This window comes from Hyla sarda, chromosome 4 (assembly GCF_029499605.1).
Source record: "Hyla sarda isolate aHylSar1 chromosome 4, aHylSar1.hap1, whole genome shotgun sequence".
NCBI classification, from domain to species: domain Eukaryota; kingdom Metazoa; phylum Chordata; class Amphibia; order Anura; family Hylidae; genus Hyla; species Hyla sarda.
In genome coordinates this window covers 69,531,493-69,544,775 of record NC_079192.1, presented here as the reverse complement: position 1 = coordinate 69,544,775, position 13,283 = coordinate 69,531,493, and the positions used below count along the sequence as shown (strand labels likewise).

Below are 13,283 nucleotides of genomic sequence, written 5' to 3'. Positions count from 1 at the left end.
AGCAGCAATTTTCCAATTTTTCACAAAATTTTGAAACTCGCTTTTTTTCAGGGACCAGTTCAGGTTTGAAGTGGATTTGAAGGGTCTTCATATTAGAAATACCCCATAAAAGACCCCATTATAAAAACTGCACCCCCCAAAGTATTCAAAATGACATTCAGTCAGCGTTTTAACCCTTTAGGTGTTTCACAGGAATAGCAGCAAAGTGAAGGAGAAAATTCACAATCTTCATTTTTTACACTCGCATGTTTTTGTAGACCCAATTTTTGAATTTTTACAAGGGGTAAAAAGGAGAAAATTTTTACTTGTATTTGAAACCCAATTTTTCTCGAGTAAGCACATACCTCATATGTCTATGTTAATTGTTCGGCGGGCGCAGTAGAGGGCTCAGAAGGGAAGGAGCGACAAATGGTTTTTGGGGGGCATGTCACATTTAGGAAGCCCCTATGATGCCAGAACAGCAAAAAAAAAACACATGGCATACCATTTTGGAAACTAGACCCCTCGGGGAACATAACAAGGGGTAAAGTAAACCTTAATGCCCCACAGGTGATTCACGACTTTTGCATATGTAAAAAAATAAAATAAAAAATTTCCCTAAAATGCTTGGTTTCCCAAAAGTTTTACATTTTTACAAACGGTTAAAGCAGAAAATACCCCCCAAAATTTGAAGCCCAATTTCTCCCGATTCAGAAAATGCCCCATATGGGGGTGAAAAGTGCTCTGCTGGCGCACTACAGGTCTCAGAAGAGAAGGAGTCACATTTGGCTTTTTGAAAACAAATTTTGCTCTGGGGGCATGCCGCATTTAGGAAGCCCCTATGGTGCCAGGACAGCAAAAAAAACCACATGGCATACCATTTTGGAAACTAGACCCCTTGGGGAACGTAACAAGGGGTAAAGTGAACCTTAATACCCCACAGGGGTTTCACAACTTTTGCATATGTAAAAAAAAAAAAAAAATTACCTAAAATGCTTGGTTTCCCAAAAAATTTACATTTTTACAAAGGGTTAAAGCAGAAAATACCCCCCAAAATTTGAAGCCCAATTTCTCCCGATTCAGAAAACACCCCATATGGGGGTGAAAAGTGCTCTGCTGGCGCACTACAGGTCTCAGAAGAGAAGGAGTCACATTTGGCTTTTTGAAAACAAATTTTGCTCTGGGGGCATGCCGCATTTAGGAAGCCCCTATGGTGCCAGGACAGCAAAAAACCCCACATGGCATACCATTTTGGAAACTAGACCCCTTGGGGAACGTAACAAGGGGTAAAGTGAACCTTAATACCCCACAGGGGTTTCACAACTTTTGCATATGTAAAAAAAAAAAAAAAATTACCTAAAATGCTTGGTTTCCCAAAAAATTTACATTTTTACAAAGGGTTAAAGCAGAAAATACCCCCCAAAATTTGAAGCCCAATTTCTCCCGATTTCAGAAAACACCCCATATGGGGGTGAAAAGTGCTCTGCTGGCGCACTACAGGTCTCAGAAGAGAAGGAGTCACATTTGGCTTTTTGAAAGCAAATTTTGCTCTGGGGGCATTTAGGAAGCCCCTATGGTGCCAGGACAGCAAAAAAAAAAAAAAAACACATGGCATACCATTTTCGAAACTAGACCCCTCGGGGAACGTAACAAGGGGTTAAGTGAACCTTAATACCCCACAGGTGTTTCACAACTTTTGCATATGTAAAAAAAAATTTTTTTTTTTACCTAAAATGCCTCTTTTCCCAAAAATTTAACATTTTTAAAAAGGGTAAAAGCAGAAAATACCCCCCAAAATTTGTAACACAATTTCTCCCGAGTACGGCGATACCCCATATGTGACCCTAAACTGTTGCCTTGAAATACGACAGGACTCCAAAGTGAGAGCGCCATGCGCATTTGAGGCCTAAATTAGGGACTTGCATAGGGGTGGACATAGGGGTATTCTACGCCAGTGATTTCCAAACAGGGTGCCTCCAGCTGTTGTAAAACTCCCAGCATGCCTAGACAGTCAGTGGCTATCTGGCAATACTGGGAGTAGTTGTTTTGCAATAGCTGGAGGCTCCGTTTTGGAAACAGTGGCGTACCAGACATTTTTCATTTTTATTGGGGAGGGGGGTTGTATAGGGGTATATGTATACGTAGTGTTTTTTACTTTTTATTGTGTGTTAGTGTAGTGTTTTTAGGGTACAGTCGCACGGGCGGGGGTTCACAGTAGTTTCTCGCTGGCAGTTTGAGCTGCGGCAGAAAATTTGCCGCAGCTCAAACTTGCAGCCGGATACTTGCTGTAAACCTCCGCCCATGTGAGTGTACCCTGTACGTTCACATTGGGGGGGGGGGGGGGGGGGGGAGAAACATCCAGCTGTTGCAAAACTACAACTCCCAGCATGTACGGTCTATCAGTGCATGCTGGGAGTTGTAGTTTTGCAACAGCTGGAGGCACACTGGTTGTAAAACACAGTGTTTGGTAACAAACTCAGTGTTTTGCAACCAGTGTTCCTTCAGCTGTTGCAAAAGCTACAACCCCCAGCATGTACGGACAGCGGAAGGGCATGCTGGGTCTTGTAGTTATACAACAGCTGGAGGCATACTACTTTGGCTGGGGATGCTGGGGACTGTAGTTATGCAACAGCTGGAGACACACTGGTTTGCTACATAACTCAGTGTGCCTTCAGCTGTTGCAAAACTACAACTCCCAGCAGTCACCGACAGCCAACGGGCATGCTGGGAGTTGTAGTTATGCAACCAGCAGATGCACTACTACAACTCCCAGCATGCACTTTAGCTGTTTGTGCAAGCTGGGAGTTGTAGTTACACAACAGCTGAAGGTACACTTTTCCATAGAAAAAATGTGCCTCCTGCTGTTGCATAACTACAGCTCCCAGCATGCCCTTTTTGCATGCTGGGAGCTGTTGCTAAGCAACAGCAGGAGGCTGTCACTCACCTCCAACGATCCTCGCTGCACAGGTCAGTCCCGTCGCCGCCGCGGCCGTCGCTCCTGGGGCCCCGATCCCAACATTGACGCCGGGGATCGGGGTCCCCAGCACCCGGGGTCGTCTTCCCGCACCCGCTCACGTCCTCCGGAAGAGGGGCGGAGCGGGTGCGGAAGTGACACCCGCAGCAGGCGCCCTGATTGGTCGGCCGGTAATCCGGAGACGGCCCCGAACAGCCTGTAATTCCGTGTCACTGGAGACCCGATTGACCCGGAATCTGCCGCAGATCGCTGGACTGAATTGTCCAGCGATCTGCGGCCATCGCCGACATGGGGGGGCATAATGACCCCCCTGGGCGATATGCCCCGATGCCTGCTGAACGATTTCAGCAGGCATCGGGCACCGACTCCCCTCCAGCTAGCTGCGGGGGGCCGGGATTTGACAGGACGTACTCAAACGTCCTGAGTCCTTAAGGACTTGGAAAAGGGGCCGTTTGAGTACGTCCTGCGTCCTTAAGGGGTTAAATAGAAGTAATTTACAAATCTGTTTAACTTTCTGGCATCAGTTGATTTATAAAAAAAATGTTTTCCAGTGGAGTATCCCTTTAACTCGACAGAAAAGGAACATAATTGTGCAGTGACAGCCCTAAAGAATGTCAATGAGTCACTCAGTGAGGGTCAATGAAATATAGTGTTATTGTATACTCTTATGGCGTCAAAGTGCTATGGTGGTACAACTCGGTCAGGTAACATCAAAGTATATAAACAAGATTCAATCCAAGTTCCACGTCCAAAAAAATAAATAAAATAAATGAATAATAAGGTTGGGCGGTGAAAAGGGGCAGGCGGGGTGGGCATCCGGACTAAGCAGGTCTCTTAGGTATACTAGAAAATACTAGCAGGTATACTAGAAAATATTCAGTTGTCTGTTATAGAGGCAGTGGGTCTAAATGGTGCTAAAGTGACAGGGTGCTGTGCAGATTTCTGCAGTCCCCTAAACGTGATCATAGAGGAGCAGAGTACAGTTATCTGAATAAAGTGGTGCGTACATAATAGTTTGCTATGTTTTTGCACATACTGACATGTTATCACCCTTTATAAACATATATTTATCTTTTGTAACTTTGCCCCTATGTATAGTTATTAGCCTCAGCCAGCTACGATGACACAGTGAAGTTGTACCATGAAGAAGAGGATGACTGGGTGTGTTGTGCCACTCTGGAGGGTCACACATCCACTGTATGGAGTTTGGCTTTTGATCAAACTGGGGAGCAGCTGGCCACCTGCAGCGATGACAAGACTCTGCGGATCTGGAGACATATTCGATCTGGAGAAGAGCAAGGTAGTGAAATTTAATGACACAGATTGTATAGAAATTATGGGCAGCACAATGACAAAAGGTTTGAGAAGCTGAACCAGCAGCAGTTGGATGCCACACCAGCAGAAGTCTGCAAAGACCAACAAATCATCAAAAAACACAAAAGTACAGCCCCTTAGATTACTGCACAGTTTAGTGCACGTTTAAGAGCACTAGTATCAGTGAAAAGATATACTAAGATATATTTTTGCCTAGAATTTGACATAGTGCTTCTCTTTCCCTCTCTTCAAGTTTTTACTTTCAGTCATAGCTACTTCTGTCTGCAGATGCATACTGAGATCAGATAAAAGGCAACATTAGGCCTCGATACACCCATCAATGCAGCAGCTTGGGTCACAGAAACCCTTAACAGGCATGCAACAACAATCATTCCCCTTTGAAACACTATCAGGTCTATATCAATCTTCAATCAGTTTAAAAAGGAAGCAGGTGTGCCAGGAAGAATTGAATTTAAAGTGTTACGGTCATTTGGAAAGAGTTTTGAGATGTTGTCCAATCATGTCAAAGGGTTAGATTGCATCAAGTTATAACCCTGTGAAGTGCTCAGCAGCACTCTTCACTCCCTGGCTGGCCTCTCCATCCAACTTATTCACTGCATTAGAGTCTTGCATATCACCCAGCTGTAATTTGCGATCACAGTCGGTGTGATGTTTAGGCAACATGTTGTAAGTTTTTCCAATTTACAGTAATGCTTTAACTTTATAAAAATAGAGATGTTCTCTTCATTTTGTCTGAATGCTTGGATCATAAGCACAGCAGGACGTTCTCTTGTTACAGCATCTTTGCTTCCTGGGGAGAAAATGTTATTTTAACACTAATGTTTGTTTAGGTAAAAAAGATCCCACCTGGAAGTGTGTATGTACCCTGACTGGATACCATACCAGGACAATCTATGATGTTAACTGGTAAGAATTAGGAAATTGTTATCCAGTGCTGTTCTGTGCATAATTTTACTGTCTGTGGATTGACAGAACAGGAGGCTGATGGAGAGGATTTAACCCCTTCCCTCCCTGGGAAGTAGGGGTATGTCCTTGCAGTGGGTAAGTTTCCGCAATATAATGTACCCATGCGTACTGTCTATTAGCAGCTCTCTTGGATGCGCTGCAGAAGATCAGCTGTCAATCACAGCCGTGATCCTGCCGCAGCAGTTTTAACCCCTATAGGTCAACTACATGACAGTTATACTATGCTCCAGTACAGATGTTCTGCAGTATAGTACGACAGGTAAAAAGTATAAAACATTTTTTTTTATATATACCGTATTTATCGGGGTATACCACGCACCGACCTATAACACGCACCCTCATTTTACCAAGGATATTTGGGTAAAAAAAGTTTTTTATCCAAATATCCTTGGTAAAATGAGGGTGCGTGTGTGTGCATGTGTATACCCCGATACACTGTTTCTGACCCCGCAGAAGCCCCAGGAAAGGCAGGGGGAGAGAGGCCGTCGCTGCCCGCTTCTCTCCCCCTTCCTTTCCTGGGGTCAAGAGCCCTGCTGCCGCCACTTCTCTCCCCCTAGCTATCGGCGCCGCTGCCCCATTGCCTCCCCCATCCCCGGTTTATGTTTACCTGTTGCCGGGGTCTGGTCCGCGCTGCTTCTGGCTCCGGTGTGGTGTCTATGCGTCGTTGCTATGCGCTGCGAGGCGCAATGACGAGTGACGCGACGTCACTCGTCATTGCGTAGCGCAGCGCATAGCAACGACGCATAGACGCCACACCGGAGCCAGAAGCAGCGCGGACCAGACCCCGGCAACAGGTAAACATAAACCGGGGATGGGGGAGGCAATGGGGCAGCGGCGCCGATAGCTAGGGGGGAAGAGAAGCAGCGGCAGCAGGGCTCTAGACCCCAGGAAAGGCAGGGGGAGAGAAGCGGGCAACGACTGCCTCTCTCCCCCTGCCTTTCCTGGGGGCTTCTGCGGGGTCAGAAAAACCGGGGGGGGGGGGGCAATGGGGCAGCGGCACCGGCAGTCTCTGGACCCCAGGATAGTCAGGGGCAGAGAATCGGGCAGCGACGGCAGGTCTCTGGACCTGCAAAACCCGCTGCAGTTCATTGATTTAAAGCACCCGCTTTAAATCATTGAACTGTAGCGGCTTATCGGCGTATAACATGCAGATATACTTTAGGCTAAAAATTTTAGCCTAAAAAATGCGTGTTATACGCATATATATATATATATATATATATATATATATATATATATATATATATTATAGTGTAAGAAAATTATAAATAAATGCAACTTTCCCACTAAAGCCCTATACTATCATAAAAATAAAAAAAGATACATAGTATGCATCACTATGTTTGTAACAACTCGTACTATAAAATGATAATGCGATTTATTCCGCAGGGTGAATGCCTTAAAAAACAAAAAAAAAACTATGAATTGCTAATATTTGTGTAAACAAAAATAAATAAATAAGGAATAAAAATGATCACATTGGGGGAGATTTATCAAAGGATTTAGACTGGTTTTTCCCATCTAAAATTGTTGCACAGAAAGTCGCAGTATAAATATGTGCAACTTTTTTGCGACTTTTGCTTTAGAGGATTTTTAGAACATGATGCGTTCTAGTCTATTTTAGACGGAAAAATACATTGGTGCTGAATTGATCAATAGCAACTTTTCGACCTTTGCGAAAGGTCGCATCGGCTGAAAGTATGCCGAAATCTCAGACCATGCTGGAGCAGGTTTAAATACAATCTAAAGCATAGATCCCAAAGTCTGTGCGCAGAATTTATCAATAGCCGTGCAACTCTTGATAAATTAGGCGCACAATAGACCGACCTAACCCTCTGTAGTTTGGTCTATATTGATGCGGGACATAGACAACTTTGATAAATCCCCCCATTGTATCACAAAAATGGTACCAATAAAAAGTACAGCCCAGTCCCACAAAAAATAGACCCACACACAAAAAGCTTTATAAATTGACCATAATTCCCTCAGTGTGGTTTTTGATATACTACAGTATACATTTTTCTGATGCATACTCTACTTATTGATTTACCGATATGTTTGTCTTGGCTTTAGACTATTCTTATGGGTTTATCATATATTTTCTTCTGTGACACTGTATGATAGTTTTGCCTTGTTCTACTGCCTGGCTTTGTATTACTTTTTCCTTCTTGTATTTGAAAACTTCTTTAATAAAAAACACAGTTAAATAAAAAAAAAAATTGGCCATAATCTTACCGACCCACAGAATAAAAATAACATTACTTTAACTACAAAGTGAACACCATAAAATAATAATAAAAATGCCAGTGATTTTCCACAATATTTTGGCATTTTTCACAAAAACTAATGCATGTATCACCAAAAATGTAGCACTAATATAAAGTACAAAATGTGGAGTAGGTCTGCTTAGTTACACAGAAGTAGAATTGTAAACATGCACATAACCTTCTGACATGGGGATAAGGCAAAAAAAAAACGGAGGGGGAGGAGCAGTAATTAGGGCAGATAGAAAAAGGACAATACACAATATCAGAGTTTGTAAGAAAAAAAGGTACTTTTACTAGCAAAAGCAGTTTTATCTGCATTGTAGCTTTGACATTCTCTCATCTTTTACCGGTAGGAACCATCTGACAGGTGCCATTGCTACAGCCTGTGGAGATGACGCTATTAGGATTTTTGAAGAAGACACTGAATCTGATCCTCTGCAGCCGACATTTTCTCTGACAGCCCACATGCCCCGAGCCCACTCCCAAGATGTCAACTGCGTGGCATGGCACCCAAAGGAGCCCAGTCTCTTAGCTTCTTGCAGTGACGATGGAGAAATGGCTTTTTGGCAGTATCAGAGGCCAGAGTAGTTTAGAAATGGGTTGCCCTAAAATACAAATTATGACTTAGAAATTACTTCTAACCTGAAGGAGAAACAGAAAATGCAGGTCATTTCATTTATCACTATATCGATCACCTTCTCTTCCTTACGTATCAAGTCAGCTCAGCGTAATCGGATTTGTGGATTTCTTCAGGAATGAATTCTAACAGTGACCACCACTTCTTACAGCTCATTACTGTGTCCTTACTCATTTTCATGTTTAATAGTAGTGTGCAATTCGGAAATAAAGGATTGCTAAAAAATACAGAGTTCATATGCATTTAGGAAACCTGTGAAATAGGGATTAACCCTTTTAGTACCAAGGCTTTATGTAATACAAATAGTGTAACTAAAATGTATAAAATTTTCCTCCCACTATTTCCTGGAGTCCAAAGGCAGCAAATAAACTAGTAGTAAGCAAAGCAATTAGTATAATTAACCATAGACCAATGAGAGTGAGTGTCCGTGCATAAGAAGCAGTGACAAACAACCTAATGTGTATATTATTCAGCAATACTTTATAATGGGCGAGTATCCAGTGCTGCTCTGACTCTAGGAAACACATTTTCATAAGCAAATTATATACTTTCTGATCATTCTTCATGCAGCGCATGAATAGGACATCAACCCAATATTCTATAGGGAGGGTCACTATGCTTTGGACGCTCCTTGAATCACCCTTCTTCAAATGGATGACCCTTCTGCTGACAACATTCAAAGGGTAATGTTTCATTAATGTAGAAGAGAATGCCCTGGTGGCAACCCTACATATTTCTGCCCAAGATGCAGCAGTAGCACTAGACTCTCAGCAGCATAAGCAGTTTCATTACTTGTTTTTTTCCTTTATTTTGACCAAAGTATTGAAGAAAAACAGCTTCAGACTGTCTAAAACTGCTGGTACATTGAAGGTTAGTAAAAACTGCTCTTTTGACATCTAAGAGATGAAGATTGTTTTGAGAGGATTCCTGGCAGAATTATTTCTTGGTTCAAGTTTGCAGATGAAGAAATGTATAAGTTTTAAAGATTACTGAATCAGGGGGAAATCTTAGACATGGATTTCTATACGACAGTACTTGTAATTCGCTTATCCTTCTTGCAGTTGTTATTGCAATGAGAAAAAAGATTTTTGAGGGATAACATTTTTATGAACGACTCACCTATAGGACCAAAGAAAAATGTGCACAGACTATAGACCAGTCCAAAAATGGAAGTGGGTTGTGCAAAAAAAAGTCTTTTTTTTTTCACAAGAGACTTGAAGAATCTTGAGATTCCCTAAAAGTCATTAAATCATTAAAATTAGTATTAATGGCTGTAAGATGTAAAATTTTTTTTTTTTTTAACCTATTTTCACTATAGACAAACAACTGAAGCTCCCTATGCAGAGGGAGTCAAACATATAATCAATAACAGTAATAATGAACAAGGCATGTTTGTAAGAAAGACCAAGGGATCAACGCAATCTAACACAAAGGAACAACTTATTAGGGTATAACTAAGAAAAAGTTAATTTCAATGAGGAGAAGTGAGGAAAGAGAAATAGACGGGGGAAGGAGGATGAAAACGAGAGGTAAGAAAGGGAAAGAAAGAACACAGAGGACAACATGGGATACACACAAACAAGGGCTACAACAGGAGAGGGAAGGAATGGGAGGGTTCCCCCCCCCAAAAAAAAACAAGGGAAAGTGACTCAGTCGCACAACAGATGTCTCCTGAAAGGCAAACCAGTAGAACCAGGTCTTGGTATACCGATCTGTATGGTGATAGAGGTGAGCAGTGGTCTCTTCCATGCGCTGTATTCTCCAGAATCTTTGTGATCCACAATCATAGAGTGGGGGTTACAAAGGCTTCCATAGAGTAGGGATGCAAGCTCTGGCAGCATTGACCAAATAACATGTAGATAGAGTGTAGGGAAAACGATGTATTGAGGTCTGTAAATGACAAAATAACTTCCATACTTCCCTCCAAAAGGTGGAGCGCAGCGGGCATTCCCAGAACACACGTAAAAGAGACTCCGGGTGACTGCAACCTAGAAGAGGGCAAAGAGAGAGGAGACTGATGGGAGGGAAGAGATACATCAGTTATTAAAATATAACATTATGTATCCCGTATGGTAAATGTAAAAAAAAAATACCAAACCACAGAATTGCAATTTTTATAATATCCCAGAAAAAAAAGGTTCAAAAGTGATTAAAAAGTCAGATCAATACCAAAATGGTACCGATACAAAAAACAGATTATGGCGCAAGCCTGGTATGTGGAAAAAAATAAAGCTACAGGGGTCAAAAATTGGCAATTAAAAAAATTCAAAAAGGTTCAGAATTTTTTTTTAATTTGTAAAACATGACGTAAACAATACAAATCTGGTATCACTGTAATCAGGCGCCTAAAGTATGAAACTAACATGTCATCTCAACCACAAGGTAAATGGCGTAGAAAAGAAAAACCACCAAATCTGCTAAATTATCTTTTACTATTTCAATTTCACTTCACCTATTTTTTGGTTCAGAGAATGTTATTGAAAAATTAATATATTATAGAGCGAGGAGGAAAAAATGAGAGCGTACAAGCGAAAATTGGCCTGGGCAAGTGGATCGTCATGAGGGACAAGTAGATTTTGCTCTATTTTAGTCCCGTGGACAAGTAGTTTTTTATAAAATTTCCACACCCCTGAACCATTGCTCTCATCTTACCAGAATCTGCCAGCTGGCAAAATTCCGGGTCTGTGAGGGCAGGAAAGAAAACTGGGATTCCAAAGAATAGGATACATCGGTATGCCTCACAATAATGGTAGATATTCAAAAGGCAGAGACCCCCTCCAGCTTACGTCTGTAAAATAAGGGACCTCGCCACCCTGGCTGGTTTGTAGGCCCAGAGGAATTTGAAGAGAAAAAGGAACAGCTTGGAAAAGATAAAGCAGGAGGGGAGGGACATTCATCTTAAAGATCGCACATGAGATACTTTCAGCATCTTAGGTCTGAGACATTGAAAGCCCTGAACATACACAATACACTTTTTATACCTTTTATATAATTGTATCAATATAATGAAAAGATTAATTTTTAAGCCAGTTTAATTTGACTGGAGACGTTTATCTTTTACACTAACTTGTATACATGCTTTCCATTTTATTCTTGTTTAATTTCATATATTCAACACTGGCAAACAATTTATTTTAATATATATTATATATGCAGCATTACTTTTACTATACGAGAATACAAGAACAACGTAAGAATAAACTAGAGGACAGTGTACACTTTCTAGTTTTAAATATTTTTCCAAATTTTTGTATCTATCCCCACACACATGACCACAATGACTACACTTGAGAACAGTATATATTTTCTTCTTCATTTACACTTTAGGTTGTATAGGGTACACAACCTCAGCGTCATACCAGTTCTTGTGTAGCCCTACCCGCGCCATTGTAGAGATACCTATTACTTTTTTTTTTTTTATTATTTGCACTTTATTAGTGTAAGATTTAAAGAGGTATTCCGCTGCTAGACATCTTATCCCCTATTCAAAGGATAGGGGATAAGATGTCTATTCGCAGCGGTCCCACTGCTGGGGTCCCCCGCAGCACCGGGCGTTATAAACAAACGCCGGGTTCCTGCTGCAGTGATCAACGTGCCACGCCCTTTCCATTCATGTCAATGTGAGGGGGCCTGTTGTCCGACACACCCCTTCCCATAGACATGAATCAAGGGGGCGTGGTGTGACATCACAAGGGACGTGGCCCTGACATCACAATTACAGTACCCCTTTAAGGCCCATATCAATCTCCTGCATCGTAGGAGAGAAGAAAAAAAAAAAAAGGAACCTTGTTCTTGCAACACTAACTGAAGAAGACTGCCCTTGTCCTCTAGATTTTGTCAGAGTGCTTATAATAGCTTTGGAATAGCTTAGGACAGTCCAGAGCTTGCTAGAATAGGCCGATCAACTCCTAGGCCGGCTTGGTAAGGACAACATCAGCCATCCTGAGTAACCAGATGCGTTACCTGTGGAAGCCTCTGGACATCAACATTAGCAGTGCAATCCAGGTCCTGTTAAGCCAACAGGGGCAAATGACAATGACTGAGGCCTGTTCCAGTTTGATCTTATTGTAAAATCTTAAGGATCTTTGGTATAGACATTAAAACATTCCCGAGGTGGAGATTACATCCACAGCCCATTGCCTATCTTCAACAGGTACCTGAAAGAAAGCTAAAAACATGACCATGCAGGCAACGAGTTAAAGAGACAAAAATGAAAGGAATAGAAGTAACCCTTTCCTAAAAGCCACTTGTCACAGAAGGACAAAAAGAAAAACTGAGGCTATGGAGTAGTAGGGGGTTATATAGGCTGTGCAATTAAATAAAATCATCTGTCTTATCACTGCAGGAAGACAGAATCCTCCCATTAGTGCTGCTGCTTTAGGACGTAAAGGAAAGGTTCACTTCCAGATGCATCTTTTGTCAAGACTCCCTTTCTCCACATCATGGTGGAGACAACCTTGGATGGACAATATTGGAAGAGAGCAGTCTGAAGTGCAAACCAAGAATCTTTGGAGAGAACATGCAAGAATAATAATAGGGGGCAATTTACTAAGAACGCCTATTTGCTCACTGGTCTTGAGTAAACCCCCACCAGTGTTCAATCATATTGGTTATATCAGCTTACCCTTGTGGCAGCCTCAATAAATCTATGCTGGCCCTCACTTCAAATACAATATACTATTTTTTTCGGTCTTAGAAACAAGTCTACTACATTAGACTTGTCAGTAAAAGCAGAAAAAGGAAGGGACCACTGTGGTACTCAGCAGAAGTGGCCAAAATCATAAATAAAAAGCAAGCATTTAGTAATTATAAAAAAAAAAAACAGAGCAATGAAGATAGGGAAATCTACAAGAGTAGGCAGAAAGAAGCCAAGCAAGTTATGAGTCGTTTGCATGTGTCTTTACAGAGGAAGAGGTTCTACATTTGTTGTCTAAAGTGAAGACAAAAAAGTCAAAGGGGCCTGATGGGATACACCTAAAATTATTAAAAGAGCTTAGTGGTGAGTTAGCAAAACCATTAACAGATTTTTTTAACCAATCTCTGGTAACAGGAGTCGTCCCGGAAGATTGGAAATTAGCAAATGTTGTGCTTATTCTCAAGAAAGGTAGTAGGGAGGAATCAAGCA

General features: G+C 41.7%; 1 protein-coding gene across 3 annotated transcripts in view; it reads left to right on the top strand.

Annotated features, from left to right (window-relative positions):
• Nucleotides 1-9,331, top strand: part of CIAO1 (cytosolic iron-sulfur assembly component 1) — a 29,507-nt gene extending 20,176 nt beyond the window's left edge. For all 3 annotated transcript variants that reach the window (XM_056571362.1, XM_056571361.1, XM_056571363.1), the window contains exons 6-8: nt 4,052-4,253; nt 5,119-5,194; nt 7,875-9,331. In XM_056571362.1, coding sequence (XP_056427337.1) covers nt 4,052-4,253; nt 5,119-5,194; nt 7,875-8,109 — 513 coding nt within the window. In that variant the 3' untranslated portion in view covers nt 8,110-9,331. The remainder of the gene's footprint in view (nt 1-4,051; nt 4,254-5,118; nt 5,195-7,874) is intronic.
• The last annotated feature ends 3,952 nt before the right edge of the window (nt 9,332-13,283 follow it).